Source organism: Tenebrio molitor, chromosome 5 (genome assembly GCF_963966145.1).
Source record: "Tenebrio molitor chromosome 5, icTenMoli1.1, whole genome shotgun sequence".
Classification (NCBI taxonomy): Eukaryota; Metazoa; Arthropoda; class Insecta; order Coleoptera; family Tenebrionidae; genus Tenebrio; species Tenebrio molitor.
In genome coordinates this window covers 43,129-62,345 of record NC_091050.1, presented here as the reverse complement: position 1 = coordinate 62,345, position 19,217 = coordinate 43,129, and the positions used below count along the sequence as shown (strand labels likewise).

The 19,217-nt window shown below is 48.6% G+C and overlaps 1 protein-coding gene across 1 annotated transcript; it reads left to right on the top strand.

The window, feature by feature from the left end:
- Positions 1 to 225: 225 nt before the first annotated feature.
- On the top strand, positions 226 to 7,011 carry LOC138130239 (uncharacterized). The gene is made up of 4 exons (XM_069046669.1): positions 226 to 1,710; positions 1,791 to 1,892; positions 3,085 to 6,391; positions 6,811 to 7,011. Exons 1-3 carry the CDS (start codon positions 226 to 228, stop codon positions 4,723 to 4,725), a joined length of 3,228 nt encoding a protein of 1,075 aa, XP_068902770.1. The 3' UTR covers positions 4,726 to 6,391; positions 6,811 to 7,011.
- The last annotated feature ends 12,206 nt before the right edge of the window (positions 7,012 to 19,217 follow it).

The window sequence follows — 19,217 nt, the reverse complement described above, 5'->3', positions numbered from 1 at the left end:
GTCTCCGAAGGCATTATGCAGAGAGAACCAAGGTGGAAAGTTCTACACCACGAAACCTTGAGTGACCATAGATATATCCTTGTTGACCTTTCGGAACAGAAAAGGACTTTAGCGAAAAAAGGATTTAAATTAGGTAAAACAGACATGGGCAAATACCCAGAAGTACTCAAACAGGAACTTCAAAAAAGAAATTATGCACACGAGATTTCGACATGCGTGGAAGCCATGACTAAAGCTTACGAAAAATGCACACCTAAAATTAGGATGCAGACAGGTTGCACGGAAGCATACTGGTGGACGGACGACATTACGGAATTGAGAAAAGATTGCAGAAAGAAGAGACGCGCGTACCAAAGAACTACGAGGGATGACCACCAAAGAGCTGTCAAACAGGAAGAATACGCACGGGCCAGAAAAATGCTCAGGAAGCAAATCGGCAGATCAAAGCGGGAGAAATGGAGGGATCTATGCGAGGATCTGGAGAGAGACCCATTCGGACAGGGGTACAAGATTGTGATGAGCCAGTTGAAGCTGCCTAATCCGAGGCTGACCCTCACTAAACAACAGCGAAGGGAGATATTCGAGGACCTTTTCATGGGAGCGCGAGAGCACCCATACCGCATGGGAGGGGTGGAAGACCCACCACTCTTTAGCGGTCAGGAAATCGCTGAGGCAAGTGCCAGAATAAAGAGTGGTAAGGCTCCAGGTCCGGACAACCTGACACCGGAAGTTGTCAAAAGGTCAATCGAAGCTGCACCCGAATACTTTAAACAAGTTTTCAACAACTTGCTGAGACAAAACGAGTTTCCAGAAGACTGGAAGCGCACCGCTCTGGTCTTGATCGACAAACCGAAAAAATCCTCCGAGGAAGAGACCAAGTATAGACCCATCTGTTTGATCAGTGCGCTCGGGAAAGCTTATGAAAACCTTATAAACAAAAGACTCATGGAGGACATAGAGCAGTGCGGAGGATTGGGGCGAAAACAGTTTGGTTTTAGGAAGAACCGCTCCACTGTGGACGCCATAGAAGAAGTTCTGAGCACGGTCAGAGGAGTCAACGGTGAGAAACCGATGTGGAGTGCTCTCATTCTGGTGGACGTAAAGAACGCCTTTAACACGGCGTCCTGGGAACTTATTGTCAAAAAACTCGAAAAAAGGCAGATATCGAGGTACCTCTTAAACATAATAAAGAAATACCTGAGCGGCAGAAGGGTCTCCTTGGATAGGAGCACGAGTGAGGAAATAGGGGGCGGGGTCCCGCAGGGCTCTGTGTTGGGGCCTACCCTCTGGAACATATTGTATGATGACGTCATGGAAATAGAGGCCCCAGAAGGTGTCTCAATGGTGTGCTACGCCGATGACCTGGCAATTGTCGTGACCGCATCGACCAGGGAGGACATGATCCTCAAAGGAAATGAGACCCTCCACAGTACCAAACTGTGGATGGCGGCAAATAAACTGATCATAGCCGAGGAAAAGACCGTGGCCACGATACTAAATCGAAAGAGGAAGTTGGAGGGGATTAGCTTTAGCCTGGGGAACTGCCGCATAAACCCGGCGCCATGGGTAAAGTACCTGGGAGTTACTCTGGACCGAGGGCTGCGATTCGGGCGGCACATAAAAGAAGTAACAGAAAAGGCGGCGAAAACTGCCAAGGCACTTGGCTCCATCCTACCAAACGTGAATAGGCCCAGGTCATCAAAAAGGAGAGTACTGTGCGCCGTGATACAATCTATAATCTTGTACGCGGCGCCGGTCTGGCAATCGGCCATGAATCACGAGACGAACAGAGCTTTGATAAAATCGGCGCAGAGGTTGGCGTCACAGAGGATCTGCAGTGCGTACCGTATGGTTTCGTACGAGGGCTTAATGGTGGTGGCGGGGACAATTCCGCTTCACCTTTTGGCCGAAGAGAGAAAGATGGCATATAAGAAGAAACTATTGCCTGGGTACGATTTCAAAGACCAAAGAAGGCATACCATGGCTGAGTGGCAGAAGGAATGGCGGGAAACCTCAAACGCGGCGTGGACGAGGCGTTTAATAAAGGAAGTCGCCCCATGGGTGGAAAGACGCTTCGGAGAGATTGACTTCTACATGACGCAATGCCTCACCGGGCATGGATGCTTCATGGCATATGTGAAAAGAATAGGGAAAAGGCAGAGCGCAACATGCATGTTGATGTCGCTACCGCCGAAGCCGGACCTGTCGTGGAGCCGGACCTGTGGACCGGTAGATGGTCAAGAGTGGGGGCCGACCGGCGACTCGAATTACCCCCGGCCCCCCGGGCGTCAGAGTAGCAAGGGACGCTACAAGAAAAGACGTGTTGACCATTATTGCTGTTTACGCGTGTTTTGAGTTACAATTTCAATTAAAAACCGAAAGTTAGTGTCGTGTTTAATTATTCTCCTATAACATCAGAAGTGGGATTCGCCTACGAACGCCACTAGGACCATGGAGGCCCAAGAAGCCTTGATAGCACTCCTGCAGAAACTGCAAGATTCGTTGGGCCATTCAAAACACAATGGGGATGATGTCGCCCTCCCGATTTTTGATCCATCGAAGGCTGACCTTGGAGCTGCCGTTTGGTGCGGCGAAATCGAACAATTAGGACACGAATTAGGTTGGAGCGGGCGAGAAACGGTCGCTCGCGCTGGAAAAGTACTGAAGGGCACCGCTGTTGCCTGGTTCGAAAACTGGGAGCCGACGCAGCGAGACTGGGAAACGTTCAAGGCCGACATCGTGGATATTTTCCCTCCGAAACGAAATCTAGCCGAAAAACTAAAAGCAGCTGTTCTTCTGTCGAGCGAAACCTTTGATACGTACTGTGAGTATGCGAGGGAAAAATTATTGCTTTTAACGCGAACAAAAATTAAATTTTCTGAATCGGAACTCGTAGATCTTATCTGTGGCGAGATTCGCGAAATATCGGTCAAAATGGGAGCATTAAATAGTGGAGTTAAAACAACCAGCGAGTTGCTGACATTGTTGTCTGGTTATTCGAAAACCACGCGTAAGCGTCACTCGGAAAATGAATCCGCCCCCTCCTCAAATCGCCCTACCATTTCGGCACGTCGTCAAAGTAAGCGTTGCTTTAATTGCCATGAAATTGGCCACTTACAATCAAGCTGTACGCGACCCCAAAAATCTTTAGGCCAAAGTGTTACTCGTCGCGACACGTCGCGTCCTGTGTTACCCTCAAAACCAGAAACTGGCCGCACCTGCGGGTATTGTCACAAATCCGGGCACCTTATCGAGAATTGTTGGCCAAAACAGCGAGCAGATAAAGACGAAAAACCCCGTGTTAATACCCTACAGAAACAACCATTGGTGCGTAACAATAATAATTTGACCTTGGTAATGATTCGCGGCAAACCGGTGCACTGTTTAATTGACACCGGCGCCGAGTGCTCTTTGATGACTGAAAAAACCGCCCTACAAGTAGGCTCCCCCTTAAAACCATGTGCTACCCGGTTAAAAGGTATTGGGTCAACCTTCGTGACCGCCTTTGCTAGCACAGAAGTTCTTGTAGAAACTGAAGAAGTCTCGCTTGAATTAAGAATGTTCGTCGTAAGAAATTGTGACCTTTCATATGAGGCTATTTTAGGAAGGAATGCTGTCCAGTATGACGATATCGGGATCGTCACTGATAAGACTGGCGCTCGCTTAGTTCGCATGAACGCGCTCAGCAAACCAAAACAAGTCAATGTTGTTTCTACTGGTTGGATCCCGCCAACCATATCGAATTTGAACGGTGTCGAGCAAGCACGTTTTTCTTCTCTGATGTCAAGATTCCAAAACATGATAACTTCCGGTAATGTAGTAAATAAAATACAGACCGCTGAGCTTCGAATTGTCTTGAAAAGCGATAAAGTTATTAGCTATCATCCTTATCGTCTCTCGTTGGCAGAACGACAAAAGATTCGCGAAATGGTTTCCGACCTGCTTTCTAACAAAATCATTCAGGAAAGCGAGTCCCCTTACGCTAGCCCAGTGCTTCTTGTCAAAAAAAAAGACGGCAGTGATAGACTGTGCGTTGATTTCCGGGCACTTAACCGTATCACCGTCAAAGACCGTTTTCCCCTACCCCTAATCGAGGACCAGCTGGATCGTTTAGGCAAGGGCACTTATTTCACCGCTCTCGATATGGCATCCGGGTTTTACCAGATACCCATCGCCGCGGATTCCGTTGCCAAAACTGGCTTCGTGACACCAGACGGCCACTATGAATACCTCAGGATGCCTTTTGGCCTTGCCAATGCCCCTGCTGTTTTCCAGCGGGCAATTAACAATGCATTGGGACCCTTAAAAGACCGTGTCGCCTTGGTGTACCTGGACGATGTCCTGATTCCTTCTACAACCATCGAACGAGGTATCGAAAAACTGGAGTTAGTCCTTACCGCCCTAGCTAAGGCGGGTTTTTCCCTGAATATCAACAAATGTAAATTTTTTCAAACAACTGTCGACTACTTAGGACGCTCTGTTTCTGCTGAAGGCATTCGACCCAGCACCGGTAAGGTTACGGCTTTGGCAAATTCTCCTACACCCGGTAATGTAAAACAAATTCGACAATTCATGGGACTCGCCAGCTATTTTCGTAAGTTTATCCCGGAATTCGCTAGTCGCACGGCTTCTATAACTCAATTGACAAAGAAATCCACGCCTTTCAGCTGGAACAAAGAGCACGAAGAAGCAAAACGTTATGTGATCCAACATTTGAGTGCCTAGCCTCTACTTTCGATATTTGACGCTTCCCTACCTACCGAAGTTCACACGGACGCCAGTTCCATTGGCTACGGGGCAATACTGTTTCAAAAACCTACTCCCGATTCTGCTCTTCGTGTTGTGGCCTATTTCAGTCGGCGAACGACCCCAGCGGAGTCGAGTTACCACTCCTACGAACTCGAAACGCTCGCAATCGTTAATGCTTTAAAACATTTCCGCGTTTATCTAATTGGAATACCATTCAAGATTGTGACTGATTGCAATGCCATTAAGGCAACGGTCCATAAAAGGGATCTAATTCCTCGTGTGGCCCGCTGGTGGATTTACTTACAGGACTTTGATTTTGAAGTCGAGTATCGAAAGGGCAAACACGTGGCTCATGTAGACTACCTTAGTCGTAATCCGCCGAACACAGTCCTGGCAGTGAATCCAATAGCTGAGGGCACGTGGCTAGAAATCGAACAATCCAAGGACAGAGAAACTAAGTCTATTATTGTCCGAATAAACGCTGGCGACCCTGTAGTGAGCGATTTTGAAGTTAAACACTCGATTTTGTACCGAAAACTGCGGATGGACGATGGCTTCGTCACCTTCCGTTATTTTGTGCCCAAAGGCAGTCGTCTAGGGTTGTTGCGGTTATATCACGATGAGCAATGTCATGTCGGAGGGGAAAAAACCCTTCACAAAGTAAGGGAGCAGTTCTGGTTTCCCCGAATGACTTCGTTCGTGAAGAAATACATCGCACACTGTTTAGTCTGTGTCACGACCAAGCGACCCAGTGGTCCCAAACAGGGGTTACTGCATTCTATCGACAAGACACCTACTCCTTTCCATACCGTACATGCGGACTGTCTGGGACCATTTAAAGTGACAACTGAGGGCTTTAAACATATTCTTCTCCTAATCGACGCGTTCACAAAGTATCTATTGTTAATTCCGCTCCGCACTCTAACAGGGTCAGAAATGGTGAGCGCTTTGGAAACTCACTTATTGCTGTTCGGGACTCCCGCTCGAATGATAAGCGATCGGGGAACAAATTTCACTGACAAAAAGGTTAGGGACCTTTTGAACGGCCTTAAAATTGAACATCACCTAATTGCAACTGCTGCTCCCCGAGCCAACGGTCAGGTGGAGCGATATGTGGCGACAGTAATTACCTTGCTAGCTGTCGAAATTCAGAAAGTGTCGGAATGGACGAGCGTTGTACCAAAAGTTCAGTTAACCCTAAACTCGACGGTTCAAAAAACAACGGGTTTTACTCCACTACACCTTTTGATCGGCGCCGATACTAATGTACCCCAGGTCCAATCTCTTGTCGATTCAGTCCCTCAAAATGTAATTAAAATTGATCTTCGTCAAGACCGAGATCTTGCATACGAGCGCTTACGTGTCAACGCCCGTACTCAAAAGGAACGCTTCGACAAAGCACGGCGTGATAATAAAACCTTTGCCGTCGGCACATTCGTGTTTCTCCAACAACAAAATCCCAGGATGGGCAAGTTGGACCCCAAGTTCAAGGGACCGTTTGAAATCACCGCCCTCTTGCCGGGCGACCGTTTTGAGATCAAATGCAGAAGTACCGGCCGTCGCCAAGTGGCACCAAAGGACCGTTTGCGGCGTTGGCCTGGTGAATTTTCGGATGACTTCTCTGATAACACATCTGACGATGGTGAGTGTGTGTGTTACTTTTCGATTACAACCTTGTTTCTGTGAGTGCGAATTGTGTTAGACGGATCTTGTCAAAATCCGAGAAACATAGCCGAACTGTTAGACGGATCTTGTCAAAATCCGAGAAACATAGCCGAACTGTTAGACGGATCTTGTCAAAATCCGAGAAACATAGCCGAACTGTTAGACGGATCTTGTCAAAATCCGAGAAACATAGCCGAACTGTTAGACGGAACTTGTCAAAATCCGAGAAATAGCTAGACTGTCAGACGGACATTGTTAAAGTCCGAGAGACATGAAAATTACTAAGTTTTCTGATTACTTGTGTGTAAGACTGTGCTCTCAACGCGCGAGACCCTCTGCTTGACTTCTGCCGAGTGTACTCTAGTAATTGTCACTAAGCAACCTGTGAATTTCTAGACCCTGAGTTTCTCGCGGACGCACCCCGAGAACGGGCTGCTGGTCAGGAGGGCCGTGTTGATGTCGCTACCGCCGAAGCCGGACCTGTCGTGGAGCCGGACCTGTGGACCGGTAGATGGTCAAGAGTGGGGGCCGACCGGCGACTCAAATTACCCCCGGCCCCCCGGGCGTCAGAGTAGCAAGGGACGCTACAAGAAAAGACGTGTTGACCATTATTGCAGTTTACGCGTGTTTTGAGTTACAATTTCAATTAAAAACCGAAAGTTAGTGTCGTGTTTAATTATTCTCCTATAACATGCATGTACTGCGCCGATGAGGATGATGCGGAACACACCCTGTTCGTCTGCCCCCGCTGGCACGACGAAAGGAGGACTGTAATGACAGACATACAAGAAGAGCTAGACCCGGACAACTTAGTCGAAATAATGTTAAATGGCGAAAGAAACTGGAAAAGGATACAAAAATACATAAAGGACGTCATGAAACGGAAAGAGAAAGATGAAACGAGGGCACAACTGGAATGAGACTAGACCTGGGCTCCGATGATAAGTGATAAACGGTTCCGGAAGACCCAGCAAAGTAGTGAGGTAAAAATCCCACACTCCCCCGCGGAATAGAACATCTTCCCGCGGGGAGCCTTTTGAAGGTTTCCTCTCCTCATGCCCATAAAAAAAAAAAAAAAAAAGGTCAGGTCAGGTCAGGTCAGGTCAGGTCAGGTAAGGTCAGGTCAAGAAGATTGGGACGCGGTACAAAACATGATGGAAGAGATCATGAAACAAAAAGAAGAGGAATAACGCCGGAGAGGCTAACGACCAACCACCCCCTGAAGTAATGCTAGCGCGGTCCCGGGGGGTTGGAAAATAACTGGTCGAAGGAGGAGTTTTAGTGGGTATACCCCTCTAGAGAGGTGGAGACTCCCACACTCCCCCCGCACACAGGAACCAAGGCGTGGGGGTCTATAAAGATTTCTCCAACCCTGAAAAAAAAAAAAAAAAAAAAAAAAAAAGGTCAGGTCAGGTCAGGTCAGGTCAGGTCAGGTCAGGTCAGGTCAGGTCAGGTCCCCCTCCAAGGAGCCGTGAGACCTTGTCGTTGGTGGAGGGGCTTAAGTAACCGGAGTGATGCTCGGGGCGATGCCGGCGGGAGCTTCGCGCTCCTGGCAGGGTCACCCATGCCGGCAAGGGTCGAGCGGACCGGCGAAAAACAAAGGACGGCTCAACCCTCAGGATCCACCACGAAAGTCGTGGCACGGGAACTGGCGAACCCGGGGGAGATCCGAGCTACGGTTGGTCGAACGCGGACTAATCGTTACACACCGTAACCGCGGCTCACACCTCAACAACCCTTGCGAGCGTGGCAGGGGTACGTCGTGTGAGGACTCGCGGCCGGGGGGCTTGCCTTAACCGGCCGGCCCGCGAGGAGGCAACCTCCATAAAATAACCGACAGCGAAGTCGCAAAAACCTTCGGGGCACCTGGCGCACCCCGTAGTATAAATGCCTTCTCCCAGGGATGGGCGTCACCCTGGGAGTGACCTCCTTTCGTCCCATACTCGTGGGAGACAAAATGGAAGTTAATCAAACAAAACAAAAACAAGATCAAAAGACCATGACGGACCGTGGCCTTACAGCGGAGCCCCAGGCTGGAGCGCTAAAGGGTGAAACCGAAAGGACTGAGTTAGGCGAAGAAGAAAACCCCTTCTTAAGGAGAAGTAAAGTGGCACACACCCCACCAAAGAGGGAAGGGTCACTCGACCGGCCTAGGAAGGATCTCCGAATAAGGCATGGTTCTCTTGACCTGTCCTTCGCGGCACAAGACGCAGAAGTGGACGACAGCATCACTCTCGAAAGTTCACACGACGATTTCGTACCAGGAAAGAGGAAGAAGAAAAACAGGCAAGAGAGCGAAGAAAAGGCAGCGGAAGGCAGTCAAAAAAGCGGGGACGAAAATCTTTCGAAGAAAGGGAAAAATGATTCATCAGACAACGTCAAAAAGAATGAAGCAAATCTCGAACCAAGCTCGACAATGATGAAACTCAGTAAGAAGGTTAACGAGCTCGTAACCTTCGGTAGGGAAAATAGCAATGTACACAAGCGGGTCAAGGCACTTGCTAACGAGATTAGTAGCTTCGTATAAGAATGATCACGGTGGAGGCGAGACATGATAAAACGAGAATGATGGAATTGGAGACAGAGATCGCCGAGCACAGACAGGCGAACATGGCCTTGGAAAAAAAACTCCTCGAATTTGGAAACCTGGAAGAAAGAAACACGTGCACGAGGAGCACACAAACAGGAAAGTTCGACCTACGATGCAAGAGAATCGAAACTTACGAAGATTTTCTCGTCGTACAGGACGACGAATGGGAAGAAGAATGCTTCAAGATGACCACGGTAGAGAGTGGAAACCCACTGAAAAAAAATATAGAAAATGTCGTCTACTTCTGCGACGAAGATGACAAACAGGGGAGGTGGTACAAGCAAATTAAAAGCAGGTACCCGGAACTCGAAGAGGTTCCAAGAACTAAGTGTGAAGGGAGCAGCTGCATCACACTTGAGCAGACCGTGAAGTACGGGGTGGGCACGGATGCAAGAAAGAAAATAAAAAACACTATAGTCCTCTTTCACGACCCAAGTAAACAGAGCGAGAGCGATCAGACCGACGTGTATAACCTGATCACGACCGCGAGGACGATGTGCAGCGACATGGATATGGGAAAAATAGGCATAACCCTGCCCCAGGGACTAAAGACGGAAAAAATGAGGAAAATGACAGAAGCGGTGTTTCACGATACCAACACCCAAGTGACTATATACAAACCAGCAAATGCGGAGAGAGGGAACGTGATACAAAAAAAAGTATATAACGGAGAAGCAATCCTAATTGAGGGGGAAGGGACGACGTACGCCGATACGCTAAAAACCTTGAGGGAAAAGATGGTAGACAAAGAAACATTAAAAGAGATAAAAGGTGTGAGGAAAACCTTAAAAGGAGGAGCGCTACTCACACTGAAAGAGGGGGGCACAAGAAAACTGAAATCGACCCTGGAGGAGATTCTCCAAAATAGGAGAATAATAACAATGAAGGAAGGGAAGGATGTCACAATACACCTAAGAGGCCTGGATAGCATGACTACCAAGGAAGAAGTTAAAGAATCAGTAATCGCAACAGGACTCATAAAACGGAAGGAAAGACTCCTGGTGAAGGCGCTGAGGCCTGCGTATGGTGAAAGTCAGACGGCGACAATAACCGCCATAGAAGAAGACGCTAGGAGGATAATTAAAGAGGGAACTGTGAGGGTAGGACTGTCGTTGTGCGCCGCACAGGAGAGACTCGACCTCGAGAAGTGCTATCGGTGCTGGGGGTACGGGCACAAAGCTAGAGATTGTGAAGAGGAAGATAGAAGCGAGAGCTGCAGGAAATGCGCAAAGACGGGACACGTCAAAAAGCACTGCATGGAACTGGCATACTGTCCGCTGTGCCAAAAAACTGGACACGAGGCAGGAGAAGGTAGATGCACAATTTTCAGGAACGCGCTGGAGGCAGCCAGAAGACGGAGTCCCTTTGCGCAATAAAATTCAAAATTCTTCAAGTGAACTTAAACAGAAGTGCGGCCGCGCAAGACCTGGCAACAGCAACGGCCATAAAGGAACAGGTGGACATAATGGCAACCAGCGAACCTAACAAGAACAAAACGGGTCGACAAAGAAACACCTATACTAATGAAAACAAGGACACATTTGGAGACCAAATCAACATATACAGCTATGGAAGCGGGGTGTGTTTTGTGTGGGTCGAGACAATGCACTTTTTTGTTTACAGTGTATACATCAGGCCGAGCCCGATTATCAACCTCGAGGAGTTCAATCGGAACCTGCAAGAGCTAGAGCAGGACGTAAGATTTAAAACAAAAAATCTCGTCATAACCGGAGACTTTAATTCAAAGCATACGGTTTGGGGCGGGGAGGTGACCGACAAAAGAGGGAAGGCGCTGTTGGAGTGGACTAACTCGATGGACCTGATATTGTTGAACGAAGGAAGCTCCCCTACTCTCGTAAGAGGGACGGGCACATCCTATATCGACCTGACAATGGTCTCCGAAGGCATTATGCAGAGAGAACCAAGGTGGAAAGTTCTACACCACGAAACCTTGAGTGACCATAGATATATCCTTGTTGACCTTTCGGAACAGAAAAGGACTTTAGCGAAAAAAGGATTTAAATTAGGTAAAACAGACATGGGCAAATACCCAGAAGTACTCAAACAGGAACTTCAAAAAAGAAATTATGCACACGAGATTTCGACATGCGTGGAAGCCATGACTAAAGCTTACGAAAAATGCACACCTAAAATTAGGATGCAGACAGGTTGCACGGAAGCATACTGGTGGACGGACGACATTACGGAATTGAGAAAAGATTGCAGAAAGAAGAGACGCGCGTACCAAAGAACTACGAGGGATGACCACCAAAGAGCTGTCAAACAGGAAGAATACGCACGGGCCAGAAAAATGCTCAGGAAGCAAATCGGCAGATCAAAGCGGGAGAAATGGAGGGATCTATGCGAGGATCTGGAGAGAGACCCATTCGGACAGGGGTACAAGATTGTGATGAGCCAGTTGAAGCTGCCTAATCCGAGGCTGACCCTCACTAAACAACAGCGAAGGGAGATATTCGAGGACCTTTTCATGGGAGCGCGAGAGCACCCATACCGCATGGGAGGGGTGGAAGACCCACCACTCTTTAGCGGTCAGGAAATCGCTGAGGCAAGTGCCAGAATAAAGAGTGGTAAGGCTCCAGGTCCGGACAACCTGACACCGGAAGTTGTCAAAAGGTCAATCGAAGCTGCACCCGAATACTTTAAACAAGTTTTCAACAACTTGCTGAGACAAAACGAGTTTCCAGAAGACTGGAAGCGCACCGCTCTGGTCCTGATCGACAAACCGAAAAAATCCTCCGAGGAAGAGACCAAGTATAGACCCATCTGTTTGATCAGTGCGCTCGGGAAAGTTTATGAAAACCTTATAAACAAAAGACTCATGGAGGACATAGAGCAGTGCGGAGGATTGGGGCGAAAACAGTTTGGTTTTAGGAAGAACCGCTCCACTGTGGACGCCATAGAAGAAGTTCTGGGCACGGTCAGAGGAGTCAACGGTGAGAAACCGGAGTGGAGTGCTCTCATTCTGGTGGACGTAAAGAACGCCTTTAACACGGCGTCCTGGGAACTTATTGTCAAAAAACTCGAAAAAAGGCAGATATCGAGGTACCTCTTAAACATAATAAAGAAATACCTGAGCGGCAGAAGGGTCTCTTTGGATAGGAGCACGAGTGAGGAAATAGGGGGCGGGGTCCCGCAGGGCTCTGTGTTGGGGCCTACCCTCTGGAACATATTGTATGATGATGTCATGGAAATAGAGGCCCCAGAAGGTGTCTCAATGGTGTGCTACGCCGATGACCTGGCAATTGTCGTGACCGCATCGACCAGGGAGGACATGATCCTCAAAGGAAATGAGACCCTCCACAGTACCAAACTGTGGATGGCGGCAAATAAACTGATCATAGCCGCGGAAAAGACCGTGGCCACGATACTAAACCGAAAGAGGAAGTTGGAGGGGATTAGCTTTAGCCTGGGGAACTGCCGCATAAACCCGGCGCCATGGGTAAAGTACCTGGGAGTTACTCTGGACCGAGGGCTGCGATTCGGGCGGCACATAAAAGAAGTAACAGAAAAGGCGGCGAAAACTGCCAAGGCACTTGGCTCCATCCTACCAAACGTGAATGGGCCCAGGTCATCAAAAAGGAGAGTACTGTGCGCTGTGATACAATCTATAATCTTGTACGCGGCGCCGGTCTGGCAATCGGCCATGAATCACGAGACGAACAGAGCTTTGATAAAATCGGCGCAGAGATTGGCGTCACAGAGGATCTGCAGTGCGTACCGTACGGTTTCGTACGAGGGCTTAATGGTGGTGGCGGGGACAATTCCGCTTCACCTTTTGGCCGAAGAGAGAAAGATGGCATATAAGAAGAAACTATTGCCTGGGTACGATTTCAAAGACCAAAGAAGGCATACCATGGCTGAGTGGCAGAAGGAATGGCGGGAAACTTCAAACGCGGCGTGGACGAGGCGTTTAATAAAGGAAGTCGCCCCATGGGTGGAAAGAAGCTTCGGAGAGATTGATTTCTACATGACGCAATGCCTCACCGGGCATGGATGCTTCATGGCATATGTGAAAAGAATAGGGAAAAGGCAGAGTGCAACATGCATGTACTGCGCCGATGAGGATGATGCGGAACACACCCTGTTCGTCTGCCCCCGCTGGCACGACGAAAGGAGGACTGTAATGACAGACATACAAGAAGAGCTAGACCCGGACAACTTAGTCGAAATAATGTTATATGGCGAAAGAAACTGGAAAAGGATACAAAAATACATAAAGGACGTCATGAAACGGAAAGAGAAAGATGAAACGAGGGCACAACTGGAATGAGACTAGACCTGGGCTCCGATGATAAGTGATAAACGGTTCCGGAAGACCCAGCAAAGTAGGGGAGAGGTTTTAGTGAGGTAAAAATCCCACACTCCCCCGCGGAATAGAACATCTTCCCGCGGGGAGCCTTTTGAAGGTTTCCTCTCCTCATGCCCATTAAAAAAAAAAAAAAAGGTCAGGTCAGGTCAGGTCAGGTCAGGTCTGGTCAGGTCCCCTCCAAGGAGCCGTGAGACCTTGTCGTTGGTGGAGGGGCTTAAGTAACCGGAGCGATGCTCGGGGCGATGCCGGCGGGAGCTTCGCGCTCCTGGTAGGGTCACCCATGCCGGCAAGGCTCGAGCGGACCGGCGAAAAACAAAGGACGGCTCAACCCTCAGGATCCACCACGAAAGTTGTGGCACGGGAACTGGCGAACTCGGGGGAGATCCGAGCTACGGTTGGTCAAACGCGGACCAATCGTCACACACCGTAACCGCGGCTCACACCTCAACAACCCTTGCTAGCGTGGCAGGGGTACGTCGTGTGAGGACTCGCGGCCGGGGGGCTTGCCTTAAACGGCTGGCCCGCGAGGAGGCAACCTCCATAAAATAACCGACAGCGAAGTCGCAAAAACCTTCGGGGCACCTGGCGCACCCTGTAGTATGAATGCCTTCTCCCAGGGATGGGCGTCACCCTGGGAGTGACCATTTCTTCGTCCCATTTCGTGGGAACAAAAATGAGTACCGAACAAAATAAAAAAAACAATACTGGTGAGGGAGCACCACAAGCTCCCAAAGATACGATGTTAGTCGAGACTCCGGTGAAGGCCGCAACTGAGGAACAGACGCCCAAGAAATCTGTGGAAGAACTTCGAAGGAGTCAGATATTTGGACGACTCTCCGTCCAGATTTCCCCCCCGAAGGGCACATCCACACCCGCGGCAGAGAAACTGTCCCCGGGTAATATAATCACGTTTGATTATAAGTGGGATCACGACGAACATAAGTCGATAAAAAAGAGGAAGATCGAGGAAACCTCTTTGGAGGAAGAGCTGCGAGATGTTGAAAAGGCAAGAATCCTACTTGCAAGGAAGTATAAACAGCTGATAACGAGGCTCGAAAAAGAGACCAAGACGCTCTGCCAAATTGTTAGAGAGAATCAAAATACCAACAGAAAAATCAAGGAAGTCTCTTACAAACTAGAAAGTACGGTGAGCCAAATGAACACCGAAGAAATGCATGAATTGCTGAACACGTTGGGACAGGAAGGGATGAAGAAAATGGCACCTGATGTACCTACGCCGCATTGCGAGGAATGTAGGAAAAAATACCAGGAGGAACAGGAGGCTCTGAGAAAAAGGATCGTGATCTGGAGTGTCTTGACCAACAACCCCAGTGCGGGGCAACTGACGGAGATAGTCAATACAGACTGGCCTGATGAGCTCTGCAGCAAGTCTAAACTGGTGGAGGGGAGTATACTCTCTCCCGCAAACGAGAGGGATGTCATCGTAATAACGGGGACAGAGAACATGGAGAATAAACCTCTTATTAAGGCTATCATTGGTAGACAACCCCATATGGAGAAGGCTATAATGGAAGTGGCCAAGGAGGGGAAGGTTGTGTACGCAAGCAATACATGTACAGTGTCTACGGAAAGCGGGACTCACGGGGAAGAGGTGCAGAGATACACCTTCATAGCAGGGGTCGACGACCGGGAATGCGGTGAGGAGGAAGCCGACCAGCGTCTGGTAGGCGTGCTGCAGAAGCTGAAGGGCATCTGCAAAGTCCGAGACTTGAGACGTCTAAGTCTTTCAGTGGCTGACCTGATGACCGGAAGTCGATTGAGAAAGCTCATCGAGTACGTCTATCAGGACGAAGAAGTCGACATAGAAGTATACACGGGAGCCAGGAAACGGGTGGACCTAGTTCAAGAGCAGGAGACAGTCGGTGTCGAAGAGTGGAGGACAGTGAGCAGAAGCAGGGAAAAAATTGTCGTAAAGAAGGTGGGAAACGAAAAGCAGATGACCTACGCGGATCTACTGAAAAAAATGCAGACCACCATTAAAGTGCGAGACCTTGGGATTAAGATCAAGAACATCAGGGAGGCCAAAAATGGAAATATTGAAATAACAGCTGCGGGGAAGAATGAGGGAAAAGAAGCATTTATCAAGCTGATAGAGGAAAAAATGCAAGGAACGGTCGAGGCGCAAAAGATTAAGCCTAAAAGAAAGATCTTCATCAAAGATCTGCACGAGACCACGACAGGAGAAGAGGTACGGGAAACACTGTCCAAACTTTTCGGGGAAAAGAGAGTCGATGCCAATGACATATCTGTATCCATGGCGACGAAGCCGAACAAAGGAGGGAAACTCTTCGCCATCGTTAATCTTCCGATCGAAGCGGCAAACATACTAATGAAAATGGCCAAACTGACTGTCGGTTGGAGTGAATGCCGAATCGAGAACATGAACACGCCGAGGAGATGCTACAGGTGTCTAAGGTTCGGACACGTGAGAGCAGAATGCAAGAGTGAAAAGAGCTTGGAGGACTGCTGTCTCAAGTGCGGCCGAGCAGGGCATACCGCAAGACTATGCACAGATGAACCCTACTGCATAGCCTGCGACGTAGAAGGACATAGGGCGGATGAGATGGCATGCCCTGAATATAAGAAGTTGGTGACGGAGAAGAGAGGAGGCAAGATCGAACAACCGACCAGGGTAGGAGACGTGCGAGCGATCGAAAGTAGAAGAGGCAGAGGCAGAGGCAGAGGAGCGTACGCCGAGACTAGGCTGAGCCTTCCAAAAAACGAGGAGGTGGCGGGCATTTCAGTTGCCCGCCAGAAAGAAGTGACGAAGGAACGGGACCAAAACCGAGTGGCCTCAGAGGGGGAGGACTCACGGTTCTCCGTCTCAGAGGCGGAGGTGGGGACAGCCCGAAACAGGACACAAACAGTGCAAGTGGAAGGGGAGGCCGAAAAGCTTTCGCAATAACACAGAAAAAAATTAAAGTGCTGCAGGGCAATCTGAACAGGAGCAAAAATGCCCATGATGTCCTACAGCAAACCATTAGAGAACTCAACACAGACGTTGTCATCATGTGTGAGATAAACAAAAACATAGCGAAGAAAGAAGGGTGGCTCATCGACTCGGAAGGGGACGTAGGCATCAAAATAATGATGTCTTCTCAAACAAGAAGAAGGATCTCAATTGGAAAGGGAGTGATTGGCGTCCAAATGGGAACGGATCTCCTAATTGGATGTTATATTTCTCCAAATGTAGACCTCGATTTCTTTGAGTCAAGACTCGATGACCTACAAGAGCTCGTAAAGGACTGTGTTGGTGACATTGTAATCGCCGGGGACCTCAACGCAAAATCAGCGGAATGGGGATCTCCGGTGGAAAACAGAAGAGGTACACTGCTATCAGAATGGGTAGCAAGGAACCGAATGGTAGTCCATAATCAAGGAATAAGACCCACTTTTATGCGAGGTAACAGCCACTCATATATAGATGTGACAATTTCTAATGGAAAAGCGGCGAAAAAAATCCAAAGGTGGCAGGTAATGGAGATCGAGACACTTTCGGATCACCAGTATATTAGCTTCGAAATTGAGGATAAACATAATCAACGATCACAAATAAGAGATGAGGCCGTAACGGGATGGAGGGTGAAACGATTGAACACGCAGTCGATGGCCCTAGCCATACAGAAAGAAATTACTCAAAGTGACACAGACCCGAAAAGATATACGGAAGCCCTCACAAGGGCATGCAATATCCTGCTCCCAAAGAAGAAGCAGGGGCGAAGAAGAGAGGTATACTGGTGGTCTGAAAGCATTGCTGAACTAAGACGGAAATGTCTGAAGAAAAAAAGACAAATGGTGAGGAAAAACCGTCGCCAAGGTACATCCGACCAAGAGAAAAAACAAGCGCATGAATTATACAAACAAGCCCGGAAGAAACTGAAACTAGAGATTGGCAGAGCTAAGGAAAAAGCCTGGAAAGAGGTATGCCAAGAGGTCGAAGAAGATCCATGGGGACTAGGATATAAAATAGTCACCAAAAAAATAGGCAGCCAGCCCCGCCCTTTACTAAGTGTAGCGGAAAAAAAGGAAATCGCCCTCAAACTATTTCCCCAGCAGAAAAGGTGTACATGGTACAGAGTGGTGGAAGAGCCCCCGCCCTTCACAACCGAGGAGCTGATCCAAGCCGGGAAAAAGACGAAAAGCGGGAAAGCACCCGGTCCTGACTGCATCCCTCCGGAAGTGGTAAAAATTGCTCTGCAAACTACCACTGATACAGCACTGGAGATGTACAACCAGCTTCTTAAGAGAAATGAATTCCCAGATAGGTGGAAGGAGGCCAGACTCGTTCTTCTCCAGAAAGGTACAAAAGATTCAAACGGTAGCCAAGCATATCGGCCCATATGTCTTTTGGACGTATTAGGGAAAGTATATGAGCAGCTACTTGTTCATAGATTGAATGAGGAGCTAAGTGCGAAGCACGGATTAAGTAATTCCCAATATGGCTTCAGACAAGGAGTGAGCACCATTGATGCCGTGGAAAAAGTTTGCAAGACTGCAAAACAAGAAATGCAAAAGACCCTCAAAACCAGAAGCCTTTGTGCCATGCTTATGATAGACGTAAAAAATGCATTCAACTCGGCATCATGGCAGATGATTATAGAGGAGCTCAGAAGAAAGGGAATATCCCACTACCTTGTAGAGGTAATCAAGAGCTACCTCAGTAGCAGATACGTCCAAATTGATCAAACGAATAAGATAGAAATGACAGGAGGCGTCCCACAGGGTTCAGTGCTGGGCCCCGTTCTCTGGAATGTTTTGTATAACAAAATACTGGAGATACCGATGCCTAAAGGCGTAGAAATGGTGGCTTATGCGGATGATCTGGCTCTCGTAATTACGGCCAAAAAGGACGAAGAGCTAATGAAACTGGGTAACGAAGCACTCGAAAAAGTAGCAGAAGGCCTGAAGCAATGTAGACTTCAAATGGCTCCGGAAAAGACTACAGCTATTATGCTCAGCGGAAGAAAAAAACATAAAACTATAAGTTTCGTGTTGAATACCCGAACAATTGAAGTGGGCAAAAGCGGACGGTATTTAGGGGTTACTCTGGACAGTTGTCTCAGCTTCAGGAGACACTTGGAGGACGTAACAGCAAGGGCGATAAGAAGAATGGGAGCCCTGTCAAGACTGATGCCCAGAACCTCGGGTCCGAAAGAGGGAAAAAGAAGGCTTTTGTGTGCGGTCGCTCAGTCGACGGTGTTGTACGCATCGAAGGTGTGGGTGGGTGCCCTAAAAGTGGAAAGATACAGGCAGATGCTGGACAAGGTTCAAAGAAGAATGGCACTGTCTATTTGCGGGGCCTACAAAACGACTGCAACAGAGACTGCCAGCGTGCTGAGCAGTTTGATCCCCCTGGATCTGCTCGCAGAAGAAAGGGGTAGAATGAAGAAAAAACCCACCGAAAACGAACGAGCCTTGGAGCGTGAAACTACGATCAACAAATGGCAGACCCGATGGGAGCAGCAAACAACGAGCCTTTGGACACACCTAATCATGCCTGATATCCGACCATGGGTTACACGGAAATACGGGAGTGTCAGCTTCCGAATGACCCAGATGCTTAGCGGCCACGGTTGTTTTGTTGCCTACCTCCATAGGATCGGACGATCGGAAACAGCAGGATGCTGGTTCTGCGGAGGAGAGAGAGATGACGCGGAGCACACGCTACTTGTGTGCGAACGGTGGAAAAGCGACCGCGCCAAATATAGAAAAAACACCGAGAATTGGACAACATCGAATCTCATAAGTATCATGCTGCGCTCCCAAGAAGATTGGGACGCGGTACAAAACATGATGGAAGAGATCATGAAACAAAAAGAAGAGGAAGAACTCCGGAGAGGCTAACGACCAACCACCCCCTGA